Below are 25,843 nucleotides of genomic sequence, written 5' to 3'. Positions count from 1 at the left end.
AAAACCATGTAAATTATTTGCATAAGTACTCGACGCTGACAGCAGAGCCAACCATGGAAGCAAAGAGAGAAAGAGTCACGAATGGCTTCAAGTTGGGTTCATTGTTGGCCTGCGGCACGTGCCGCTCATATTTAAGCACACACACTGTGTGTGTGTGTGTGTGTGTGTGTGATCAGTGCCTTGGCCATTAGCTCAGGCCGTCTCCCTCTCTCTGTTGGCCATTGGGGTCTCCTTGTTATTTTAATGGCCATTTTACTGTGTCGAATTCGAGTTGTTTTTGTCTGTTCTGTCATACTCGACCTTAGACAGGCCATGATTTTAATACCACTTTAATATCATTTTTTTATGCCACGCTTTGGCCAAATAAATACGTGCTCAAATGCTGGCCAAATGCTGCCGTTATTTCATCTCAATGATTTGACAGATTCCCAATAATGCAGCAGCAACAAATGCACAATATTAAAATTAAGGAATGTGTAGAGAAGCGTATCGATCTAATATTATAATAATTATATGTTAAAGATAGAGAGACAGAGAGAGAAAAAGAGAGAGAGAACTAGACTAAGAGTAAGACAGAGGCAGAAGGCAAAAGGGGGACAATGGGGCAAGAGATTCAAGATATACGAGACTAATACATATGCCTAGACAAACAGAATGATGCAAAGAACTGATAAAACTCTATATTTCATATATATAGAGAATATGAAAGTCATATATAAAGAGATGACACGACCGTCTTTATACTTAAAGAAAGAGAGGGAGAGGGTGAGATAAGTAATATTATTTTTTATATATTATATATTATAAGTAAAATTATTTTTTAATATACTAAATAGTTATAGAACGAAACAAATGATGAAATACATACTTTTAGTGCTAATATAAAACAGTGTCTCAGCCCAAAATATTTTGTTTACCATCTCTAGTTTACCCCTCCATAATGGTTGAAAGCTCTTGGTTAGCTTTCCCAAGAATTACGTTGAGCTGCGTAATGGGCACGATTAGAAACATTTGCACCGAAAGTCACCTCAATCCAGCTGAAGTGTATTCGATATTCTTTGCGTTAAGCTGACGTAATGAATCAAATAGTCTGATAAGACAAACACAAAAAAAAGCAAAGCAAAACATAGTGAAATTGTGATAATTTCGCATTTTTTATTGTTTCAAAGTGCGGCATACACAAGAGCTTTAACGACAGTACTTGATGTATAATATAATAAACCGTTTTAAATAGGTTTAATATATGAAAATATAGCAAATGTATGCGTATTAAGGCAAATGTATGCAAGCACTTGACGCTGCCAGACAATAGATGGCGCTAGTCAAGCGCTTTCGCCTCTAAGTTTATTTACGCTTGGGAGATTTCAATTTCATTCGGGTTCATTTCGCTGAATTCAACTTTTGAGCACTTCCGGGAATAAGTGTCCTTGGTTTTATGTTGTTGTTGTTGTTTCTTACAGTTTGTCGCGCATATTAGAAAAGTTGTAGTGTTTTTCTTTTATTGCTTTATTTCTTTTTGCCTTCGAAATGAGCGCATTAAAATAATTGTTGCTGCTGCTGCTGGTGCTGCTGCGCACAAATGAAATTTGTACGCGTGTAATTTATGCAATTTCTCTTGTCACTTGTCATTTCAATTTATATAACATAAATTTGAGCATTGGTCTTTGGCATTGGACTTCCGCTTTGGCTCTGGCTTTGGCCAAATGCAAATTGAACCAAAACTTTGGCCGCCAGCTTTCGAGCGTCAAGTGGCATGGGAGCAGACAGTTTTTAATTAAAATTAATGCAAAGGGCAAGTGCTTAATGTGAATGTGTAGCACTTGCCACATGCCACCTGCCACCAGCCACTTGCTCTAGGGCATTCAAATCGATTTTGAGATTGAAGATTTTCTACAATTTTCAACAAATTTTCAAATTTTCAAATTTTCAAATCTTTATTTGCAATAAATAAAAGAGAAAAACTTAAGAAAATTCTAAACATTTCAAAATTTTAGCCATAAACAAAAGTGTTTATTGGTCTTTTGGGATCCATCGTAGGCGGTAGATGAGTCTGCAGTATCTCCGTGCTGTTTTCCGCAGCTTCAATTGTTGTTTCCACATAATGATTGTAGAGGATGTTCAGCAGACCAGCAACGAGCACTTTGGACAAATATATATATATATTTATATATGCAACTATATATATGCTTAGACCTTTAGCTAAAAGCTCACCTGAAATACACCAGGCCAAAGTGCAGCCAAGCAGTGAATAGTGCGCGACGAGCTCCTGCAAGCCAGCATAGAGCAGGGCAATGAGCGTGATCGAAGTTGCTAGCATCCAGAAGATTTGGAATTTATCCTTGTGCTGCCTGTGCGCTTTCAGCACGCCGAAAAGTAGCGCCAACGTAGCCGCGAACTGCAGTAGGCGAATTTCCTCCAATTTCTGATTCCCTAAATATAAATTGAACTTACACACACATATATATATATGTAAACATATGGCTACAGCTAGTATGTATGGATCTTACAGCGATAAGGCAGCGCAAGTGTGGCCATAGTTAGGCCAAAAGCCGAAAGGCCAATGCCAATTTCCATATATCGCTTGAGCGACAACATGGCGTTTCAAACTAACGTTTCAACGTTTCAAAGCTAACTAAACTGAATGATAAGCGTAAATCAATATATGTATAAAGCTGATAGCATGTTTATCTTTATTGGATTGTTCACTTTTCCTCTCTCCCGCTCTCTCTCCCTCTCTCTCTCTCTCTCTCTGTCTGTCTCTCGATTCCTTTATCAACTTTATTGCGACTCTAGTTGAAAATCAACTTAATGTCGTATTAATTCTGTATGGTTACATTTAATTGATCGTATGAAGGCAACACATCCTTGGTCTCCATAACTGGAGTTGTGGCCTGAAGAGGAGCTACAGCTGTAGGCAGGTTGTCCTTCCTGAATTCCACATATGTCCCATAGACGAAATGCAGCATATATCCAAGAAGTGCTGCAATCAATATGTATTTCACATATGCGAATCATCAATTCGAGACTTTGAACTCAACTGAACAAAGGGCTGAACGACTCACCTGTTGCACCCATAATGCCGAATAGCCCAAGTAACTGCAGCAAAAAATCCCAAAAGTCATAAAAATTGAATAAATCCTGACCTATATATAATATAGTGAAATAGCTGAGAAAGCCAAACAGGAAGCTTGTGGTAAGCAACCAGAAGAGCACGAATTTATCCTTATGCAGCGGCTCCTTCTTCAGCAGGCCAAAGAGCAGAGAAGCAGTTGACATCACCTGCAGGCCACGCAACATGTTCAGAAAAACGGCATCTGCATATTAAATATCGTCTATTAGTTCGAACTAAACACACATATATATGTATATATATATATATATATATATATCATCATATATATATATATATATATATGCATCTATTACATACAGTCACGATAAGAATAACTTCCATCTATGCCAAATGTGCCTAGGGCAAAGCCTAAGGCAATCGGGCCACTTGCGATTAGGCAATTGCGTTTGGTTAACAACATTTCGACTCGGCACTTGAAGACTAACTGAAATTTTGATAGTTCACACAGCGGAATACACGTTGAGCATTGTTATCAATCGACACTGACTGCGCAATACTCGTTCGACAAGAGTTCAGAAATTCATTCTTTGTTCCAAATCAAAAATACAGCCTGAGCAATACTCGCTCGGAGTCGCAGCTATATATTCTAAATAGATAAAGATATATATATTTATACATATATACTGATATATATATTTATATATATATAAAGATATATATTTATATTTTTCATTTATATTTTTCGTACAATTTGATCAATTTCAAGCTAACACGATTCTGTTTTGTAAAATCTAATGGCGCACACTAAAATGCCCGATTCACTTTGTGAGCGAGCATAAACAAAGACTGAATATACATATATATAAACTTGTATATACATTTCATACACATTCTCTTTGTGGGCGAGCATAAACAAAAGATATTTTTATCAGCCCAATCAAGAGTGTTGTCTTGCTATCTTTTTTGAGAGATATTTCTTTATGATGCAGATAAAGAATTTTGAAATTTGTTTGCTCTCCAGAGTATTGATAATTATAAACTGGAAGTAATGGCAACTAACAAGCCGCTGATAAATTAATTGATTATTTCACACTGTATTTATACATATATACACACATAGATACATAGAACAATTGTGGCACTGCAACTAATATGCTCGCTCTTCACTGGATGAGTAAGCATAAGCGAATATATATTTTTTATCAGCCCAAGTTTAGCTGCCGCGCTCCCTGTCTCTCTCTCTATCTCTCTCTCAGCCTTGCTATCTGTCATAGATTACAATTGGTAATTTTATTAAGCTTATCAGTTAAGACACATTCACTTCAACGGTCTCAGTATTTGTCATCGACTCCGACTGCAAAGTTTGCGTCTCGGCTTCATTCGTTTTGCTCAAGCTCAACTGTTCGTATACCGCATAGACATAATACATCAGATAGCCAATAAGAGCTAATTGTATATAAAAATAATATTAACATTTTCGAATATGTTTATAAAGTCTTTCGATATTTACCCAACTTGTTAAACGAAAACCACGTCCAGGGCAATGATACAATTAGATCAGTTTTCTCGAACAAAAGATGCCTTAAGCAAAACATGCTCCTATAGCTCATGTGACTCATTATTATGAGCGTTGAGCAGAGCCAGCAGAGTATCAACAGAGGCCGAAAGCGCGCTTTCTCATCGAGTGCGGCATAGAGCAAAGCAGCAGTTGCAATCAACTGCAACAGTTGCTCATAGATTAAATATATTGGCACTATAATCAAATATACATAAAAAAAGAACACAAATATATATTGTATGTATATATATATATATATTATATTATATGTATAAATACCATAAATTACAATCAACAGCATACACACAGCGATGACAACGAGTTTATTTCGTTGGGTCGACAACATTTTGACGTGACGTTTCGCATGCAACTAACGTTAAGTTCAGTAAGACTTATCTTCCTTGTAAATTGTTCATATTTCTTTTATTTCTAACGAAGGTAAACAACAGCTAATCGGGCCGCATTTAACGCATTATTTATCGATAAGATCTGCTATCAGAAATTTCTCTTTTATAGATTTAACAATCAAACATTCAACAAGTCATAAATATTGCAAATAAATAAAGACGGAATTTTATGGATTTATAGCCAATAATAAAGAGACTTATTCTATTTAATTAAAATATTTACTTTATAAAAAGTGTCATATAAGACGCAGAGATATGCTAGCAATAGCTTATCACAATATCAATTTCTATATCAATTGAAAATATTTATAAATTAGAATAATATGTCACGGGCAAAGCAAGATTTAGCTAATAATATGCCAAGAGTTTAAGCGAGCAGTAGTTAGTAGTTGCAGCGGTTAGTTAGCTTGATCCTGCAGGACTTCATATGGACTTTAACCCTTGAAGCTATTAGAATATTGTAATTTTTGAATGGAATTAAAAAATTTATGAAATTGTTATATAAATTTATATATATATTTATTTACATATATTATTCTTCAACTTATTAAACCTTGAAGGACTCATATGAAAAAATAATATAAATCAATTATTTATAATATTTATAATATTAGCTAAAGCTTCAATTGGTTCTAGTAGGATATATTAATAAAAAATAATTATTTAATTCTTTAAACTTTTATTTTAATTCTTTAAACTTGTATTTTTCATTATTATTTTATTTTCTTTGCCTATAGGAAACTGTAGTTAATATAATTTCCAGCTAGATCTCTAGCAGTCCATAAGCTCTCTAACAGCTCATAAAAATACCCTCAATTTTTGTTAAGGTAAAATGTTACTAGATTCCACTTTGAAGACTTATGCAGGCTAAAGAGCTCTTCTCAACAACTCAATAGATCTCTCAATAGATAGATACACAGATAAAAGCTGCGCGCAGACTTTATATCAATTTGACTTTATTATTTAATAATATTGAATATTTATTATTTTTCATTATTTTATATTTTCTATATATATTATTATTAAGTTTTAACTTTGTATACTCGAATGAGATATTTCTAGCATAGTTTGTCGATCGGTATAACTATATCGACGCAACTAAAATCTCCTCAGCTTCGGCTAACTTTACAAGAAGCTGAACCTATTAAGACTTTGTCTTTATGAATATTTGAGCAAATAGTTTTATTATTATTTCTTTGGCTTTAAGGACTGGCGGACAGACAGGCAGGCAGGCAGGCTTTGGTCTGTGCATGTTGTGAGCCTGAAGCATATTAACTTTTAACTTTTTTGGCAAGCCATTTGACCACAAAGTCAAAAAGTTGCATTCATAAGAAATCCAATTGGTCACACACACACACACACACGCACGCACTCAGCCATGAAAAGTTCATAAAGCAAAATGAATGCATAACTAAATCAGGCATACACACAAACTTAGACACACCCACACACACAGACACACACACACAGTGAAGCACATTGTGCATTCATGTTCATTTGATAGCTAAACTTTTGCTATTTGTGCATAGAAAACTTTTGGTTTTTTGGGGTTTTAGTGGCAATTATTTTTACATTTAGCGAGTTAAGTTCTTAAATTGGCTGCCACCGAACATATAAACAGGTGCAGGCGGGGCGTGGCCCGACAGTTCCTCTTCGATCCAACGCGCTCGCTTAAGTTCTCATTCTCTCTCTCTCTGTCTGTCTTTATCTGGCAGGCAAAAGGCGAAAAGTTTTAGCACAACTTTTCAGCGAATTGAGTTTTTAATTAAAATTTGTTTTACTCTAACACACACACACACACACACACACACATATATATATACATGTTGTGCCTCTCACATAAGTCATTATGGCGCTTGTGACGTCACTCGCTCAGCGTAATTTATGAATATTTGTAATTAACATTGCCTCCATGCAAAGGCAAGATGGAAAAATCATAATAAATTTCATCTAATTGCGTTTTTATGATGCCAAGCAAAAAGTTTGCTAAGGTAGCGCGGCCTATAAATAAGCGCAGACAGACACAAGACGCAACTCAATTGTGGGCCTGGCTAATGGCACAGCTGAAAATTTTGAGCCGAGACAGCTAAAAGCCAACTTCTCTATGGCCCAATTGCCGCAGCTCTTATTACCTTGTGCCCCACAGGGTATGCGCTAGTCGAGCAGCTGACTGCGCTGCTGCAGCTTGATTGTATATTAATTTGCTAGTTTATTAGGCGTGAATGTTAAAATGTAGCGAAAGTTTGGCCATTACCAAAAGCAAAAAATCTCTTTTCTCGCTGCTCATGAATCAAAGAAAAAACAAAAGAAAACCTGGACAAGCTGCTGTGCGTGTGTGTGTGTGTGTGTGTGTGTGTGTGCGGGCACTCGTCTAAATTATCAGCTTGGAAGCTGAAAGGCCGCTACTAGGGCAACTGTTTTGTTCATTTATTTCATTTAAATGCGCATTTAAATCTATTTAAAAGTCCACATGAGCCCAGGCACAAAGCTTCCCTAAAAATAAAGGGCAAATAAAAGGCACAAACTGTGTGTGTGTGTGTGTGTTGGTTTAGGTTCAGGTTCGGTTCGCACGGTTCATATGGTTCACGTAGACATGTACACACATAGGCGCTAGCTGTGGGGCAAGAGTTCAGCTCTCAGCATGATTTAACGATAATGAAGGTATTTACGAGTTTTTAGCCTTAGAGTCGCTGAGCAAAAGCAAAACTCATCATAATGCCGCCAGCAAAAGGTTATACAACACCACAAACAGAAGGAGAGAGAGAGAGAGAGAGAGAGAGGTTTGCGAGAGAGATAGAGATAAAGCGAAGCACACCTGAAGCTCTGGCATAGAGAATTGCTTCATTCTTTTATTTTTTGTCTTTGTTGTTGTTGTTGGTCTATACGCATGTCCTGGCACTCGTAAGATGTTTTGCAAAAGTTTTCTTTTTTGTTGTCGCCGTTGATAAGGACAATGACAATGACAACTACTCGAAACGACAGCAGCCCAAACCACTCACCCACGCACACACACATAGATGGAAAATCCCTTTAGCACAATAGCTAAAAGTTCTGCACCTTTCCATAATCTACTTGAGCTGTAACACGTAATCCCGGCAAAAGGGAATGTCAGCGCGCACCTTGTGCGCTAATAAAATTTAATTTGCTATAAAATCTCTCTTTCTCTAGCTCACACCCACACACATGCACATTTAGCTGCTGCTGTCTCTGCCATAAAGCAGCGTCAACATAATTACATCGACTCAAAATGAAAATGAAAATTTTTATTTTCCAATTTATGATCCGAAGTTAAACCAATTTTTTTAGTGCCATTTAATACTAAGCAGCCCGCATTGAATTCAAATTAGCCAAAGAAAAAAAAAGGAATGAAAATATGAAAATCTAAGCAATAAAGAAAAGTCCATATTTTACTACATACGTCTGTTAAATACTCTATTAAGCAAGTGTAGCCCAGCACACTTAAGTCTAAACTTAATGTCAGCTTTTGACAGCTAGTTAATTTATGATTATCCTATGCTTAACAGCAACCACAGTGGAACTCAAATTGTAGTGATTAAAGCAGCTAGCACATAGACTAGTTGTCACGAGGCTTAACATGGACTTGCTGTTTGATAACATGCACATTGACAAGTAGTTGATCTTTTGTTAAGCTCAAATGCAACACAATTATCTTTTAGCTAAAACTAAATCTTACATAATTTCTGATTTGAATATAAACTGAATGTCAAACTGCTTATCAGCTAAAAACAGCTTTTAAAATAGCATTTAACAATGTCGCTATAGTTACAGTCACATTGCAGTGCATTGCAATCGACATACACTTGGAGCATAACTTAGCTAGTTAGTTAAACATCAGCATATTCTCACGACATATTTAACTGATGGTCAAGCCTATTGTCAACTAAAAATTGATTGAAAAAGCCACTTACATTCACACACTTTCTCAGCTATTCCAGCCACAAACAACTGCAGGTCTATTTGAATGAGGTTTGACATTCATTTAACTGCCAGTTGACATTCAGTTTAGCGAACCTTAACTTAAGTTTTAGCTACATTCGCAATCAGTTCAATATCGAGTCAGCTGACTTTTTCACTAAAATTAACTCAATCTGCTTCTCACTATTTAACTGATTGTCAAGCTGTTTGTCAACTGACAAGTAGCTCGTTCGCCAAGCTCATAATGAAACAGTGACTTGATTGATTTTATAGTTGAAAAGCAAATTGAGCAGATCGTCAACTGAAATGAACTTTGACAGGCACTTAACTGCCAGTTAATGTTAATTTTTAGCCCTTGTGCCTTAGCTGCAGCTACAGCTTCAAGAGCAGCAGCCAAATTTGATTACATTTTCTAAATGTTGTCCCCACCCCGACCACTCCTTGTCCGCTCAGACTTCTATAGAAATTTTATGATGCCTGCGTCTGTTGGCTGCATAAATCCGCTTCCAGCCGATGGTGTGGGGGCGTGGCTGTGCTGGGCGCGGCTGTGGTTGCTGCTAGTTTAAGCGCGAACAAAGGCCAGAGTTGAGAGAACTTAACCCGATGCTGCCGCAGCTGAAAATCGCATTACACGGCGGTCGAGCGGTGGCACGTGCCACACGTCGTTGCATTCGTCAACAAATTTGCGGCGGCTGCCGCTGGCCAAACTGCTCGTATTATGCATGTCCGCTCGGGCGCTGTTAATTGTAATGGGCAGCCTTGCTATCGAAGTGCTGTCCTTCCTCCAAAAGACAAAGGCCTGAAAAGGACTTTCAGTGGCTGTTGCTGTTGCTGTTGCTGTTGCTGTTGCTGCTGGCAGTCAGCCCAAAACAGCTTTTTGTTGCAGCTGATTGCAGTTGCTTTTGTGCGCTGCATTAACCGTAATAATTGCTAAAGACAATGCAGCTGCCGGCGATCTCAACCTCGCTCAAGCTCACCTCAACACACGCCGCGTATACGCAATGTCTCCCATGTGGCTTTTCGCTTTGTGGCTTTTGTGGCATTCGCTAGCTCCCAACCCCCCCTCTCTCTCTCTCTCTCTGTCTGTGTGTGGTTGTGTGTAGTTGCGTGTGTGCATCTTCCCTTGCGGCTTGCCTTTGGCACATTTTCAATTATAATTATTAACAGCTAGCGCATGCTTTTTGCTATTGGTTTGGGTAGCCAGGCAGCAGCCCACCTTCCTGAGCACTCAAATGCACTTGATGCTTGCGCAATTTCCTGACTACTATGCATTGTCCTTGCGCGTTTGCCTGTCCCTGTTGTAGTTTCTTTTTCTTTTCGTTTTTTTTTTTTGTGTTTATGCTCGTTCATAAAGGGCTGGAGCAAGTATATGCAATGTCTGCCTTGCAGTCTGCCTGCCTTTGGCACTCTCGTCTTCTGAAGATTCTTGAGATGTTGCCGATGCACTCGATACTATATATTTAATAATACTATATATTTTGCATCAGAAATGCTGCTATCTGATGCTTCTGATTTGGTATTTCAAATACAGACCTGATGAATGTCTTGATTTAGGGAAAAATGGCATCTTCCACAGCTTTAGAGCAAATATGAACTAGTAACTGTTGAGCTGCTCTACAGAACGCTCAAAAATCGATATATCCATGCCTACTGGAGGCAAGACCAATTGCCACTTAAAGAACAGATCAAGCTTGTCTAGCAACACCTGTTGGAGGCGTGGCAAGTCACTAAAGCTTGTGGCGCAAGTATCCGAAAATCAAGTCAAATATTACTGAATGGATTTCGGCAAGAGTTCGCCTAGAAACTTGATCAGCTTAGTAGTTTATATTTAAACCTTGAGCGAGTATCATGCAGTCGCTTAAGCTCAACTGCAGCGTTTTTACTTGCTTTATAGCTGTAGTTGTTTTAAGTGGTATTTTTTGCAGTCCATGTAGTTGTAGTTTCTTTTATTTATAATTTTTTTTTCTATACTCTCTCTCTCTCTCTATGTAGCTCCCTCTGTCTCTGTCTCTGCTTTTCGTTCTGCCATTTTTTTGCCCAAAGGCAACTTTTAACATTTAATGATGCTGCTTTGTATTTTAATACGCTTTGCTTGCTTTTGCCAGCTAGAGCCCAGCCCGGCACCCACAATCCAGCACGTGCCATAAGCAGCGCTTTGTAAAAACTTTTAAGTAGACATGCAACGTGGCCAACATTGGCAGCAGCAGCAGCAGCAGTACCTGCCTCTCGCTAGCTCTCTCTCTTTCTCTCTCTCTCTCTCTCTCTCTATCTCTCTTGCTGTGCCACACACTTTGCGCTTTAAGTTATCTACTCAGTTCCAATTTCTTTTTCGTTTTTTTTATTCTTCTTTTCTGTACTCAGCCTGCCAAGGTGTTTGCAGCAATTTGTGTCAGCCGGCTTGGATTCGTATTGTGTGTCCTTACAGACGTGTCCTTGACAGAGCTGCTGCTGCTGTTGCCACAACGTGCGGTGCACAGATTGTGCCAATTTAACCTGTTGCTCTCAAGACTAAAGGACTTCAAGTCTACATGCTTCAAGCTGTTACCCTCTCATATATATATTTATATATATATATATATATATATATATGTATATATATTTGCTTTTTGCATATATTGCTCTTGGCAAAAGTTTTGAATGAAAGTCGGAAATGAATTGCATTCGCGTCATGTGCGCGACGCCAGTTTTAATGCAATTCCAATTTAACTTCGTTACACACAGTTTCTATTCGCAAATCGCATTCGCGCATTGCCAAAAAGTTTGCCAACAAAATCACAAAGTAATTGCAATTCGTTCGCAAAACACAATTTAACGAAATTTAGTTCAAAGTTTCAAATTGAAGGCAACTTGGCAGGTGAAATCCCCCTCCACACTCAAATTCTGAATACTTAACACAATTCACAATGGCTAGAGCTAAGAGCCGAGTACAGCTACATTTTGGCCAAAAACCTGATTGGCACTTGCGTCTAGCTTGACTTTCTTTTACTTGACTCGACTCGAGTCGACTCGACTCGTCTCGCCTCGACTGCAGCTGCTATTGCACAAGGCAAATGCAAATGACGCACATGCTCTCAGAGTCATTACAAATTAATTTCACACGTGACTAAGTCGACATAGCAGCAGCTCCATTCACTTGAGGAGCTGAGCTCGAGCTGCTCTAGCTGCCAGCATCAGGCTGGGCAGCAAACTGACATTATGTCAGACATATGACATTCAATTAGGGAAAAGTTGTTGCATCTTGATGAGCAAATGCGCCATATAATGTGCCCCTCACCTCTGCCACATGGTTCACATGGCAGAGCTGGCCATGGCTGCTTGCTGATTGCAGATCCTTTGGGGAGCGTCATCGATGATGATGCTGTTAAGCCAGGGGAAAACAACTCTGCGTGTGTGTGTGTGTGTGTGTGTGTGAATGCAAATGGAAAACTTACAAGATGAATTTAATAACTTGAAACTGCTCAAAATATGTCAAAGGTTCTTGTGTACATAACTGTAAAGGGCAGCAGCACTTTCAATGAGCCATCATCGAGAGAAAGCTGCTTAATTAGGTAACGTGACAGAAGTTGAAGAGATGATTCAGTTTTGATGTAAAATTAGTACAAATTGTTGTTAATTTTAAGTGAGGCGGGAATTTAAAGTGTTTTGAATAGATTTGAGATATCACTTAGCACACGTAAGGTTCAATATAAGAGGCAGAGAGAGAGAAAGACTTGGATGTTGTCAACAGAACTTGTAAATATTTGAGACGTAATATAAATATGCTTGGACATTAAATATATTAAAAACATTAAATTAATTTCAATAAATATATAAGAATTATATTAAATTAATTAATAATGCAAATTTCAATTTTTATTCAAAATTTCAAAGAAATTAAACAAAAATTAATATAATATTCTTGAATGGAAATATTCATGATGATGATATGTTCGCACTACATATATATATATATATATATATATATATATATATATATATCTGCATATATAAGTCTGCTTTCTTAGACATACGGCATTAATTTCCATCTAAACAGGCACACAATTACCTAAGCTTATTTATAGAACTATATATGATTACAAGAAATAGCAAAAGATATGAAATTCCATATCATAAATATGTCTAATATATCAAACTTTCAAAAATAAACAGCAATGAGTCAGGGAGCGCTAGTAGCTGATATGAAAACCTAATTAATTAATTGTTAAGTTTATTAAGTGAAACGCTAATTTACAGGCAATTACAAATTTCAAGCGACTCAAAAAAAAATTTTTTTGCAGTTGAAATTAAGGAATAACTCAAAAACGAGTAACTGAGTTATCAGCGCCACGTTGTCCGTAGAATTTCACTAAAAACGTGGATAGATTTCTTTGGACACAGGCCAACTCAGCTGTATGAAAGAACTTCACTTAGCTTGATAAATATTTGATGGATTGCACCTATGTAGATCTTTCTAAGCACAAAGCTTAACTATTTATGCGACGCTAACTTTTTTGTTATTACCAGTTTCTAGTAGATCTCAAGAGATACAGAGTATTTAGTATATGTATTGAAGACTAAAGCGATTTCAACTTAATAAACAACAAACCTAACCTGTATTCACAGATAAGCGAATAGCTCTGGTTTCAGATTCAATTGAATATAATGCATTTATGTATGTACATACATACATAAGCTTTATATAGTTTGAAAAACAGGCTGCAAAAAAGTCACAGAAATAAACAGAGAGACAGAAAAAAAGAATGAGAGTGGCTGAGCGAGAAAGTGACCGCAATAAAGGCAACGACATATAGAGCGGGAGAGCGAGAGAGCGGGAGCGCGAGAGCGAGAGCGTAAATTATAAGCTACAAAAGGTGATTGTACAGTAACATTGTGCAGTTAGTTATGCCAAGCAGAGAGCGAGAGAGAGAGAGTGAGGGAAGCCATACGTAACGAAGTGCAAGCAAGCAAAAATGCAAAAAAATCCAGTTTCTATTGGACTCTTGCAATCACATTAAATTTTCTTGCAATTCAGTATCTGTGCAATCGTTGACGCAATGAGGCAATACTTGAACCCAAAACGTGTGGAAATTCTCATTGTCCTGCTGGTCATGGGCGTGGCGCTGTGGATGTCGCTTTTTGCGAGTGTCAGTAGGTGCATAAATTATGTATATATGTATATGTTATGTATATATATATTTCTTAAATCCAGCATTGATTTTCCAATTTGTGCCTACGTGCGTGATGCTCTTTGGCATTTTGAAGGCTCACCAGCAGCATAAGTCTAAATTTATGCTCTTCTGGATGTTGGCAACGACTTGTCTTTTCTGTCAACTGATCATCTATTCCGTCATCAAATGGGAATATTGGGACATTCTCAATTCGATAATTTCAATCTCCATCATGTGGTTAGCTGCAAGTGAGTATACATTTTATAGATAATATATATACATATAATTTGGCTATATGTACTACAGTTGCCGTTCTCTATATGCTGACCATCATGTACAATCATTATGTGGAGCTGACTCTGGGTCCCCAAGAGCCCGCAGAACCACCTAAAGAAACTGAAATCTCGAAAGAGCAATTGGCCAAATTGAATGGTCAAGTTTGAGGCCGCCAGTGTCCAACGCAACTGCTGCGAATAAATAAATAAACTTTTGTTTATCTTACCCTTATACATTGATAAATGTTTGTTTATTTTCTTCGCATCTAAGTTCAACAAATAGAGGGCGTTCCAGATGAGTTGGCGGAGAGTACGATGTATGTCGAAAATACTTGACTTGAATAGAGAGGGGACAGTTGGAAAGAGCTGATGAGAGAAATACATGATATATAGATAGTTAGATAGAGAGAGATAGTTGACTAATATATAGGGAGAGAGAAACAAAGGGAGCTGTAGAGAGCCAACGAGACATATATATGGATAGTGACACACAGAGCAATTAAAGTGTATTAAAAAAGTCGTTGCATTTATAACTAGGGTATCAAAACATAATCTGAGAGTCTGCAGAGGCTGCAAGACAAAAACATTTCATTTCGATATTCGCTCACAGTGGGCAAAGTGCAAGTTGCTCAGATTATGCAGACTGCGACAGCAGTTCGCTTCGATTGCAGTTTCCTCTCCCAGAGAGCTGCTTTCAGCTGGAGCAATTCTTGTTCGTAGAGCAGCTCAGCTCTTGCAGCTGCAAGCTGATCTCAGCTAAAGTAATTCTCTTAAAGAGAAAGCTGATCGCTAGCAGCTGCAAGAAATTTTATTTTTTTTCAGCTTTGCAACATTTTGCCTTAGTGGCAAATGCGAAATGTAAATTGATTATGGTCCAGTATATATATGTATATATATATATATATATATATATACATGTTTTGATGATATATAATCAGCAGCAGCAGCAGCAGCTATCAAAACAACGCGAAATGTTTATATTAAAAAATTTCTCAGCTCAGTTTTTGGCTTCTTTTATTTTCATTTTCATTTTTTTCCATTGGCAAAAGTGAAAATGCGAAAATGGCGAACTCGAAATATGAGCAATAAATGATGAAAACGAGGGGCGGGTTAGGGGCTGACGTCCATCAAAGTCCTTGAGCTCAACCAGAGCCATCTATTGGACAGCACTTGCAATAAAGCTGACCAGCAATACAGCAATAAAGCAGCTAAGCCCCCCTTTTGGCCTCCAATCCTCCGCCCAATCAGCTGCCTGGGGCATTGCGTTGACGTTGGAAAATTAAAATTACACAGCACAAGTTGCAGAGTGCAGAAATATGCGAGAAGGCATCCAAAAGGAAGTCGAAGTGAAAGTAGAAGAAGCAGCTGCCAAAAAAGAAGCTCGAGGAAAAACAAACTGAAAAACCGGAAACGGCGTCCATTGGTGCTGGCGGCCACAATTATTATTTTTATTCCCAACAACGCAGCTCGCATCGAAATTAAGTCAACACGCAGCTCCGCAGCTCCATCTGCTTCTTTTTGTCTACGAAATACAGCTCAACAGCTAAAACACTAAAAAAAAAACACTTTGCAAAATTTTTAAATGATATTTAATTACATGGAATATATGAAAATAGCAAATTAAATGCATTTCAATAAATTTTAATTAACAAATTCCACTTTATACTAATTTATAAAAAATACATTAAAAATTAGTATTTTTTTGAGTCTTATTTATTTTATTTTACTTGCTTTTAAAACATTTTTTGTTCAGTCAAAAATAAAAAAAATTAAAATTTTTCTTAATATATATACATTTATATAAATTTCTAGCAATTATTAGCTATTGACAATGTTAGAAAAAAATATTTGCTGGAAATAATATATAAATAACAACTATAAATTACTTTTAAATTTAAAAAAAAATTTAAGATACTTAAAAACTGTGTTTTACATCAAGTCAAATTAAATCAGCAAAAAGGCTAAATTGGCAACACTATATAAACATATATATATGTATAAATATATGAACTCGTGCTTACGCAGTTTGAAACTGTTGTGAAATCCAATAAAATTAAGTATATTTCCGTTGTAACTGCAGCCAATCAGAACATTTGTTTATCACAAGAAAGCGACGGGTTCAATGCGTGTATATCAAAATAAAAGCAAAGCAAAGCAAACAAAGTATTTATCATAATATAAAACTGCGATAAGGTTATAAAAAAAACAAGTAGAAGCAATTCAGTTAGTTTTGATAGCTAAAAAGTGGAGGCTCGTCCACCTTAGCTGTTATCTTGGCCCAGTTAGCAAATGGCAATGGCATGTCACAATCTCAATCACTAGTCGGACATACCCGCTTTATTATCGCTGGATTAGGCCACTGGCAGCAATAAAAATGAACGCCCAAAGTGCTGAGCTATGAAATTAATATGCCAAAGCAATTTTGATTTATTTTTCGCTCGCGGCCAAAGGCAACCCCAAACACAGACCCGCCCCGTCCAAGAATGCCCAATATCCAATGGCCAAATGCCTTCAAATATTAAGCAGCAGACGCATCAGCTGCAAGTCTCAATTATGCCAGCTTTCACACTGAATAACAAAATAGATTTATATGAGAAAGAACAACTACAAATTCCACAAAAATATGGGACGAACATTGAAAGTTTGCCGTATCTCTCGGAGTACGCTCTGCTTGCACATGGCTCAGACAATATTTTATTGAAGTCGACTACGCCTACAAAGGGCGTGGCAGATAAGCTATAGTAAATTTGTAAATTTAAATATATCTCGCTAGGAAAATAATTTGCAGGCAAATGAACAGAATTGAGGCCAGACGGAAGAACGCACAAATGGAAGACGAGCTCCACAATGTCATATATATATACATATATATATATATATATGTATATATATATAGTATAAAGAGTCATGTCAATTGTCAAGATAATATTTTTATACTCGCTCAAGCATTGCAAAGAGTATATTGGTTTTAGTGCTCTAGTCGCTATTCAAGCTATAATCGAGAATTTAAATATACATATTCTTTATATTCTTATTCATATATTTGAAAGTATCTAGGCGAATGTAACTAGATTACATTTCATAACTAAGTTTTTCTCTATTATATAGCTTAACATGAAATCCCATATCTATCCATTGGAGCTGTGAATCATGTTGTTTACAGCTTAAGAGCTAGGCTCAAGTGGCTCACGAGTTAGATTAAGCTGAATGGCATAAATTATGCATCGATTACAATTTAATCTGCTTTGTGGACGAGTATTAGATAGTCAGTCCGACCCAGTTACAATGCATTAAGCTCTATATTGCCATTACAACTCGCGTTGTCGATCAATTTAAACCCATTTAATTAGGGCTTGGCGTTTTCATAAACATTTCAATGTGTACAGGGTATACAATTAACTGAAATGCCTTTCGAGTGAGCTTCAAGCAGCAAAGTACCGCAAAGCCTGCGCATATTGCGCCCAATTAGCTCACAATGGACATGAATGCGAATGTGAATGTGGCATAAGCGTAATGCGTGGCTTTGAGTGAGTGGCAGGGCCAACAGGTGCCACACAGGTGCCAGCTGCCAGTTGCCTGCTGCCTGCTGCCAGTTGCCCGTTTTCCCGGTTGCCATTTGGCAGTCAACAGCGCCGCCTGGCAGGAATTGACTGCAGCACTTAAAATTTAAAGCCTTTCGAGTGTAATTGCGCGCTTGCCGTTAACGAGGCGCTTGTTAAGGCGCACGTGAAACTAAGATAACACTGCACAAGCAGTTGTATACCCTGTAAACTGCAAGCGAGCAATGCTCTGAATAAATTGAAAACTCAAACGGTGCCAAATGAATACCGCCTAAAGGTATGCAACAGTCGAGCTGCTGACTACCCTGTGAAAAAGAATTGCATACCCTATAAGAAAATGTGACTTGACTACCAAATGAGCAGAGCTTGAAACTGAATACTGAATGCAACATGCAGCTAGCTACATACCCTGTAAATCATAAATGAGCAGCCAAGCTGAACTAAAAGCAATTTAGCAAAGGGAAATATACAACTAAGTGTATACCCTATAAATTTTAACCATAAATCAATTTGCCAATGTTAAAAAGAGTAACAAAGCTGAGCTTGAAGTGTTGCGCACAAAGATGACAAACAATTAGCCAAATACCCTGTAAAAACAAACACATACCCTGTAAAGATAGCTAACCTCATGTCATGGAAGGTAAATAAGAGACAAAATAGCTGACGCAGCTAAACTTAATGAGCCGCCAACCAGTTCAGGCACTTATATATAGTTACATATATACGAGGGCAGTCTAATAGCTATTCCAATTAGTATAAATCTATCTAAATTCATTTAAGTAAATATTCATTGATTTTTTTATATTTACAATTTTTCATTTCTTATTTTCTTCTGCATTTCCAGCAGCTGCAATTTCACATTGAAACTGCCAAAGTTTGCTAACGACCCTCGCTTATATATACATATTTTTTAAATGCGCCACGCAGCTAGGGGCCACTGTTTACTTAACAGCAGCAGCAACAGCAACAAGCAGACGCAGCAGCTGTCGATAAAGCCTATGCATGGCAAATTGGCCAAACTAATTGACACCTGTGACGCCCAGCAAAGAGTGGGCGGGCGTGGCAGCTGGGCGGTCAGCCCTAAACAAACAGAAGCCAAATAATGCAAATACTGCGGTTTGTTTCGGGCACCTCAATCAAGCGCCGCAAGAAAAATGCCTTCAAAGCGGTGTTAAAAATTAAAAATAAACAAATTTTCGAAGCGAAAAGCAAAAAAAAAGAATTTTAAAAAAGGAAAAAAAGGACGAAAGGCTGCTGCAGCAGCTGCTCCTTTTTTCATGAATTAGTTATATTTGATATGAGATACATTTATGCAAGCAGCCATATCATATGCGCCTCTGCCTCTACCTGTGTCTATCCCTCTCTCTCTCTCACTCTCAGTATTTATCTATCTTCGTGTCTCTCTGTCTGCGTACCACGCTCTCTCTCTCTCTCTCTCTCTATCTGGCTGCCTGTCTCTCTAAGTCCTTCTTCTTCTTCGCTCTTCGTTTCTCTCTCTTCCCCTTAGTCCTTTCCCTCTCTATACCTCTCTCACACCTTCCTTAAGCTTACCATTTGTGTAATTAATATTTACCTCTCATTGTTTAATTTATGTTCTCCCCAAACTTTTGTGATTTCCATTTTTATTTTACATTTTACTCATTGGAAATTGATGGAAAGGGGTATAATAGCTTTCTATACGAATGTATCTAGCAGAAGAAGGCGTAGTGAGACCTGAGTCAAAGTCTGCCCAGCTATCACCTTAGATTAGCCACATAAGCTCTGCACAGTTCTACAGGATATGTGTTAGTCGTGCACTCCCAACTAGAACATGCTTGTTCTTTTCGCTTTTCTTTCAGTTTTTGGCCTGCTTTTTTCTGCTCCGTTGTTGTTTTGCTTTTGACGCAGACTTACAAATTACGCACTAATTAAGCGGCTTCTGCTGCGGCCTCGACCATTTTTCAAAGTCGTTCGTTCACTCAAGGCTCAAGGACCTGAAGGACAAACACAAACACAGAGACAAACACACACACACACACACACAGACACAGACAATGGCTCAGACTGTGGGTCAGCGAGGCTTTGGCTTATGCTGATCAGAGCTTGCAGCTTGGCCCACATTAGGCGACAAAAGTTAATGTGCATAATTAATTTGCTTTTGCACTTTGTCGAGGCTTCATTTTGTTTTATTTTTCTTGTTCTGCTTCGGCCTCTGTTCTTTGTTGCTGCTGCGGTTCGAGCATAAATCACATTGAAGTGAGCTGTCAACGGTATTCAAATAGCTACGTTCTGTCCAAAAAAAAATAACAAAATGAATAAGCGGAATGAGCTGCAGAGGTAATTGGGAATGACTGAGTGGGTGGGGGCGTGGCTTGGCAATTAAGCTACCAAGTTTCAGCCAAGTTTGTGCGCGCACACGAAGTCACGATTAAAGCCGCAGCTGCTGGCAGCCAGCTACGAATTCATCATACGCACTGTGTAACATTTTTAATTGGCTGTGAAATTAAATTTGCACCCACGCACACCTGTGCACCCGCACAGCGAAAGCGGTTAAAAGAGGCGGTCTATATGGCCACACACTAGGTTAGGCTGGTAAATTCAATTCGTGCACAATAAACAGCTTCATTTGTTGAATTTACTACGAGATAATTGAATAGCTGCCGTCGCAACGAGACATAAGACACAAATAATAAAACAAGCAGCCAAAGACACACACAGCAGGCTCTGTCTATTCACATGGCTCGTCTAACATGCAAATACCAAATTCAATAAACTCAATGCCAGGCAACAAATAGACCAAATTATTGCCAAACAAACAGCCAAAACTCCACTCGAGCCACTTAGGGCACAACCAACAGGAGAAAAAAAAAACATTCCAATGCGAATGTGCTTCCCATTCGCATTTGCCAAGTAAATTGAACGACAAAAGTGCGTGCAATTGGCAAGGCATATTGCGAGGCCAAGTTCCATTTACCCGGCGATAGATTTTCGTCTGCTGCCCTAAGTCGAGGGGGTCGTATGCGTGATGTGAGCACATTTAGCCGGCAAAGCCAGGCGGCAGACAGCAACACACGTACAAAGTAACGGTAACTGTAAATGTAACTGTAACTGTAGCTGTAACTGCTACTGTCACCACTGCTGCCATTGAGTCAGCCTGTGATGGCATCTTTAGGCAAATGCGTTTTCAAAATTTTTTAGCCAAAAGGCAACAATAAAATATTTTTAGCTTATTATTATTGTTGCTATTATTATTAGTATGAGAAAATATGATGGAGTTAGCTGCAAGCTCTAGTCTGTGGCTAAGTATAAGATATGATAAGATGTTGTATAAGATTATTTCTTAATGACTGCAAAGACAGACATCTGCCTATTCATGACCTTCTTGCACTCTTTTGTCTGCCTCGCCTGCCTCTTGTATATATATATTCGTGAAAGCATAGCAAATTAACCTGTATCTTCTACAGTTATAAAGCTAAAATTCTTTTATTTCTGATAAATAATTTACTATTGCTATAAATCCTCGAATTTTAAATGAATTTAATTTTTTTTCTATCGTTAGTCGGCTGCAAAGTTTTACAACTTTTCATTAAGAAATTTTATATTTGTTTATTAAATATATAATATAAATAATAATTCAATCTTTAGGTTCTTAAAAGCTTAGAAATATTGTTAGAGCAGCAGTCAAGTGCTAAAAGCTTCAAGTTGCAATTGAAGAACTGCAGCTTAATTTAAGCTTAATTTAAGATTTATAATTAAGATTTATTGAACGACATATTTCATGGAAATTTATAAGATTAAGTCAGACATGCTTTAAACTTTGCTATTTTGTCATAGCTGAAATAAACTTTGATTTTTGTTGATTCGACTATGAGATATTCGCTCAAAAAGGATCACAAAATGTTTCTTAAAAGATAACTTGGCGCCATTGCATAGTTCGTTATAGTAAATGAAGTCAGACTTACTTGTTAAGCAGCCTGATCATAGGTATTTCCAAGCAAGCTACTCTGTCCGCAATCTGCAAAAGAAAACACGATAAAATTAGAATCACTTTTCTCATAACTCATAAAAAGTTGAAACAGTAAAGACTCATATTTTTATATAAAAGAAACTCAAATATTTAAGAGGACTTTGGGCAGTCGTCATTTGTTTTTGTTTTTGTTTTTTTTTTTTTTTTTTTCCCAAACATCTTTGGACGCAGGCCTATTAATAAATTTACCAACTGGGAGTTAACGCTTAAAGTCAGCTGACCAAAAGTTTTTGCCTCGTTTTGGGCTGAATTGCGTCGCATTTATCAGACGACGATGTTAAGCAAATGGACAGCGCTTGGCGCTGTTTAAGCGCTGCCAAGGGATTGAAATGTGGCAGCCTCTGTGGCAGGCAACCAAAGAAAAATAAAACCATTGTATTTTGTCAAGAGTGAAAGATTTTGATTTTGTTTAGCTGGCAAAAAAAAATGTGCATATGCATACAAATGTATCAATGTATAAATATATATTTATAGCTGTATATATCACGCGAGGTTTGTTGCAAGCTTCATTTGGCTGCAAACAGTTGGCCTTAAAACGCTTTGCTTGTTTATGCTTGCAACTTGTTGTTGCTGCAGTTCATAAATAATTTAAATAATTTACACGCTTACTTAAACCTTGGCTGGCACTGCCTCTGTGCGGGTGCGTGTGCGTGTGCGTGTGCGTGTATGTGTGTGTGTGTGTTGTGCATACCACATTATGTGGTTCATTGGTTTGTGCCACACGCCGCGTTGCATAGCAATCAACTAGGACCGAGTTGATGCTGCTTTTATAGTTAACTAAAGTGAACTCAGCTAAAATTTTTACTACACACACACATCAGGCACACACACACACACATACACTCACACACGCTGCTGACTGCTGTTGGTCGCTGTGGTTTTGCATTTTCATATCACGCTTAAATATTTTACAACGATTTTTAGCTGTCGCCTCGCCTCTTGTTGTTGTTCTCGGCAAAGCTGCATCACTCCATAACACCATATTCTCTCTCTCTGCCTCTCGCTCTCTCTTTCTATCTCCATCTCTATTTATATGCATATGAAGGACCCTTGTCCAGGCTTTCTATGCACATATGTGAGCAGCGCCGTAAACTATTCTCAATAACTACGTTTTTTTGCCGTTGGCCGTGGTCCACTTTGAGCTCGTAGCTCTTCTGTTAGTCAAGAGCTTCAAATGCATTTAATAATTTATTGAAAACTAATCTATATACATATATTTCAAATTCCATATGTATAACTTGACCACATGTGGCTTACAACAGCTAAAACTTTAGCTGATAAGCTTGCGGCTTATGGCTTGTGGCTTAACTTTTAGCTACTTTTTAGTGCAATTTATATATTTGAGATTGTAAGCGGGCTTTTATGATTGTTGCGTGCCACATATATATAAATATGCAGTTATAAATATATATATATATATATATCAAGATATATATATATATAAAGATTAATATTTATATAGCTAATTCAGTCTAACGAGCAGAGTCTTATCTCCTCTTCAGCTTGATCATTGCCTTGCTTCATTCCATACTCGTTCACATACTGAAAAGAGAGTATTAGCTTGAAGCAATGTACGCCATGAAACTCTTTTCCAATATATCTATTACAGTTCTTTATTTCTTTTATTTATATATTTGACTTTCAGAACCAAATTAAGACCACTTCGAGTCAGAGTTCAATTTGCGCTATTTAGCTATTTCGACTAATTAGCAGCAAATAGCGACCAGCACATCTCACCTAAAGTCTAACTAATAACAATTACACATCTGCATTAACATGTCATAAATGAAGCTTTAAATACACAATATACTCTACAAAAAAAATGCTGTTTACAGAATTAGTTTTAATTTGTTTTTAATATCTCAATGGCTTTTACTGCTGACACGTAAAACAAGTTGCGATGAAATGCTCAATTAACGACTAAACAATACCCTAACAGCGCGCAGCAGCTAGCTATAAAGAGAGCGTGTAACAGAGAAGAGCATTTTTTGTATTAATAATATAGCGGGAAATTGCTGATGTCATGATACATAAAGAGCGCATCTTCTCTTGTAACAGTTGAAGTCTCTTTGGGCAATTTTGTATACACTTAGAGCTTTCTTATTTATCAGCTAATACCCTTTTTCTTTAAAGCAGCAAAGTCTTGCAAGAGTATTTAGCATTCGTCATTAGAGAGTAAGAATTTTCTTGAACATTTAATTAGGTTCCACATTTTGAGTCTACCGCTCTCTCTTAATGCTATGCCAGCTGTTATTGCTAAGTATTGTCACAATCGCGATCAGTCGTTCGACCTGTAAAGACGTGAATTCGAACAGCCTTCGCTTAAGCTCTACTGCTGCAGAGTTCTAAAAATAGAACTTTGCGGTGCATTCTTCAACGCAACAGCAACAAAAACCGCACACGCAGCGTTTTCTTATCGCTTGCTTCCGCGTAACTCAATTGCTTTAATTGCAATTTACGAAATTTCGTCGCTTGGCGCGAGTGCGCCTGCACTCAAAAGCACAATCCGCGATGACATCTAATGTCAATAACCTCGCTACAGCTGTAAAGGTAAATGCAGAAATGCAAGCCCAGCTTAACGTTGTGATGGCAAATAGGCAAGCCTCCATCATGCCAATAAACTCAAAAATAGATATCGCCTCCGTGCAAGGCATCACTAACAACAAAAACACGAAACGTAAACAGCCAAATTCACCAAAAACCATCAAGAAAAGGCTCATCTTCGACGAACCAAGCACCAGCAATGCAGCATTAATATCAGAAAATCGATTTTCACTGCTCGTAGAAGAAGATGAAGACTACAGCGAATCACCTGTAGCTCCAGAAGCCCCAGTATTGACCGACCAGCAAACTACTCCGAAACCTCGTCCGCCCCCCATATGGTGTCCAAACATCAAGTCTGTGGCCCTACTTCAACAGATAATAGATAAAGTAATTGATGCTAAATCATACGTAATTAAGCCAAAGAAGAATAACATAGGTGTATTAACCCAATGCAGTGAGGACTATCGCAGAGTTATAGACCACTTTACTAAGCTGGAATTGGAGTTCCACTGCTACCAGCTTAAGGAGGACAAACCATATAGAGTCGTGTTCAAAGGGCTTCACTCCAGCACTGATACAACACTAATTAAAAAGGAATTGGAAACCAAAGGCCACACAATTACAAATGTGCACAACCCACTGAGCCGTATGGACAAAACACCGCTAAATATATTTTTTGTTGACGTGGCTCAGGCCCCCAACAACAAAGAAATTTTGGACATTCGAGTTGTCTGCAGGCAACGCTGCACAGTGGAACTGCCAAGAAGATACAACGACCTGACACAATGCCATCGCTGTCAAGAATTTGGACACACACAACGCTACTGCCACAAAGCTCCCAGATGTGTGCGTTGCGCCGGGAAACACGCATCCAAAGACTGCACCCGCGAAAAGGACCAGGCACCAACTTGTGTGCACTGTGAGTTACAGCACCCAGCCAACTATAAGGGCTGCCAAGTATACAAGCGGTTGCGCAAATTGCAATCCCCAGCACAAAAAAGGAGTCCCACACAAACACCGTCTACGGGTCCGAGTACTGCTTCCGAAATTACAAGGCCCCGGAGCATTACCCAAGCCACGAGCTTTGCAACGCCTATTAGTGGTGTTTCTTACGCACAGGCCGCTAGAGGTGGACCGTCAAATAAGAATACCACAAGTGACACTTTGTTCACTGAAATGCTTCAGCAACAACAACGTCAGTTTGACGCAATTAATGCCGAGCTCAAAGCGATGCGAGAAGTACAATCCCAACAAGCAACCATGCTAAACAGTTTAATGGCCATCATAACCAAGCTTGCCTACAAATAATGGCTTTACGTGTGGGTATCTGGAACGCC

The 25,843-nt window shown here is 38.0% G+C and overlaps 4 protein-coding genes across 4 annotated transcripts; 1 reads left to right on the top strand and 3 right to left on the bottom strand.

The window, feature by feature from the left end:
- Positions 1-1,990: 1,990 nt before the first annotated feature.
- LOC111602283 lies at positions 1,991-2,646 on the bottom strand. Its single transcript, XM_023319284.2, has 3 exons — positions 2,508-2,646; positions 2,212-2,430; positions 1,991-2,139 (listed from the first exon to the last, which is right to left on the bottom strand). The coding sequence occupies exons 1-3, from the start codon at positions 2,593-2,595 to the stop codon at positions 1,991-1,993; spliced, it is 456 nt and encodes a 151-aa protein (XP_023175052.2). The 5' UTR covers positions 2,596-2,646.
- A 19-nt stretch (positions 2,647-2,665) lies between these two features.
- LOC111602350 lies at positions 2,666-3,566 on the bottom strand. The gene is made up of 3 exons (XM_023319362.2): positions 3,431-3,566; positions 3,063-3,314; positions 2,666-2,980 (listed from the first exon to the last, which is right to left on the bottom strand). The coding sequence occupies exons 1-3, from the start codon at positions 3,531-3,533 to the stop codon at positions 2,817-2,819; spliced, it is 519 nt and encodes a 172-aa protein (XP_023175130.1). The 5' UTR covers positions 3,534-3,566; the 3' UTR covers positions 2,666-2,816.
- A 647-nt stretch (positions 3,567-4,213) lies between these two features.
- LOC111602351 lies at positions 4,214-5,038 on the bottom strand. Its single transcript, XM_023319363.2, has 3 exons — positions 4,911-5,038; positions 4,584-4,826; positions 4,214-4,519 (listed from the first exon to the last, which is right to left on the bottom strand). The coding sequence occupies exons 1-3, from the start codon at positions 4,975-4,977 to the stop codon at positions 4,380-4,382; spliced, it is 450 nt and encodes a 149-aa protein (XP_023175131.2). The 5' UTR covers positions 4,978-5,038; the 3' UTR covers positions 4,214-4,379.
- Positions 5,039-13,965: 8,927 nt separating this feature from the next.
- LOC111602352 lies at positions 13,966-14,597 on the top strand. The gene is made up of 3 exons (XM_023319364.2): positions 13,966-14,101; positions 14,163-14,369; positions 14,428-14,597. Exons 1-3 carry the CDS (start codon positions 14,008-14,010, stop codon positions 14,562-14,564), a joined length of 438 nt encoding a protein of 145 aa, XP_023175132.1. The 5' UTR covers positions 13,966-14,007; the 3' UTR covers positions 14,565-14,597.
- The last annotated feature ends 11,246 nt before the right edge of the window (positions 14,598-25,843 follow it).

Source organism: Drosophila hydei, unplaced genomic scaffold, assembly GCF_003285905.1.
Source record: "Drosophila hydei strain 15085-1641.00,03,60 unplaced genomic scaffold, DhydRS2 tig00008122-arrow-pilon, whole genome shotgun sequence".
NCBI classification, from domain to species: Eukaryota; Metazoa; Arthropoda; class Insecta; order Diptera; family Drosophilidae; genus Drosophila; species Drosophila hydei.
This window is presented reverse-complemented; position numbering and strand designations above follow the sequence as displayed.

What these genes read in the sequence shown, in the direction of transcription:
- LOC111602283 (XM_023319284.2), bottom strand. Translation starts at nt 2,595, where the DNA reads ATGTTGTCGCTCAAGCGATATATGGAAATTGGCATTGGCCTTTCGGCT. An exon ending in ACTTGCGCTGCCTTATCGCT is followed by an intron (nt 2,431 to 2,507) that starts GTAAGATCCATA and finishes ATTTATATTTAG; the next exon opens with GGAATCAGAAATTGGAGGAA. An exon ending in TTTGGCCTGGTGTATTTCAG is followed by an intron (nt 2,140 to 2,211) that starts GTGAGCTTTTAG and finishes ATTTGTCCAAAG; the next exon opens with TGCTCGTTGCTGGTCTGCTG.
- LOC111602350 (XM_023319362.2), bottom strand. Translation starts at nt 3,533, where the DNA reads ATGTTGTTAACCAAACGCAATTGCCTAATCGCAAGTGGCCCGATTGCC. An exon ending in AAGTTATTCTTATCGTGACT is followed by an intron (nt 3,315 to 3,430) that starts GTATGTAATAGA and finishes TTTAATATGCAG; the next exon opens with ATGCCGTTTTTCTGAACATG. An exon ending in CGGCATTATGGGTGCAACAG is followed by an intron (nt 2,981 to 3,062) that starts GTGAGTCGTTCA and finishes TATTGATTGCAG; the next exon opens with CACTTCTTGGATATATGCTG.
- LOC111602352 (XM_023319364.2), top strand. Translation starts at nt 14,008, where the DNA reads ATGAGGCAATACTTGAACCCAAAACGTGTGGAAATTCTCATTGTCCTG. An exon ending in GTCGCTTTTTGCGAGTGTCA is followed by an intron (nt 14,102 to 14,162) that starts GTAGGTGCATAA and finishes TCTTAAATCCAG; the next exon opens with CATTGATTTTCCAATTTGTG. An exon ending in CATCATGTGGTTAGCTGCAA is followed by an intron (nt 14,370 to 14,427) that starts GTGAGTATACAT and finishes TATGTACTACAG; the next exon opens with TTGCCGTTCTCTATATGCTG.
- LOC111602351 (XM_023319363.2), bottom strand. Translation starts at nt 4,977, where the DNA reads ATGTTGTCGACCCAACGAAATAAACTCGTTGTCATCGCTGTGTGTATG. An exon ending in GCTGTTGATTGTAATTTATG is followed by an intron (nt 4,827 to 4,910) that starts GTATTTATACAT and finishes ATTTGATTATAG; the next exon opens with TGCCAATATATTTAATCTAT. An exon ending in GTTTTCGTTTAACAAGTTGG is followed by an intron (nt 4,520 to 4,583) that starts GTAAATATCGAA and finishes ATATACAATTAG; the next exon opens with CTCTTATTGGCTATCTGATG.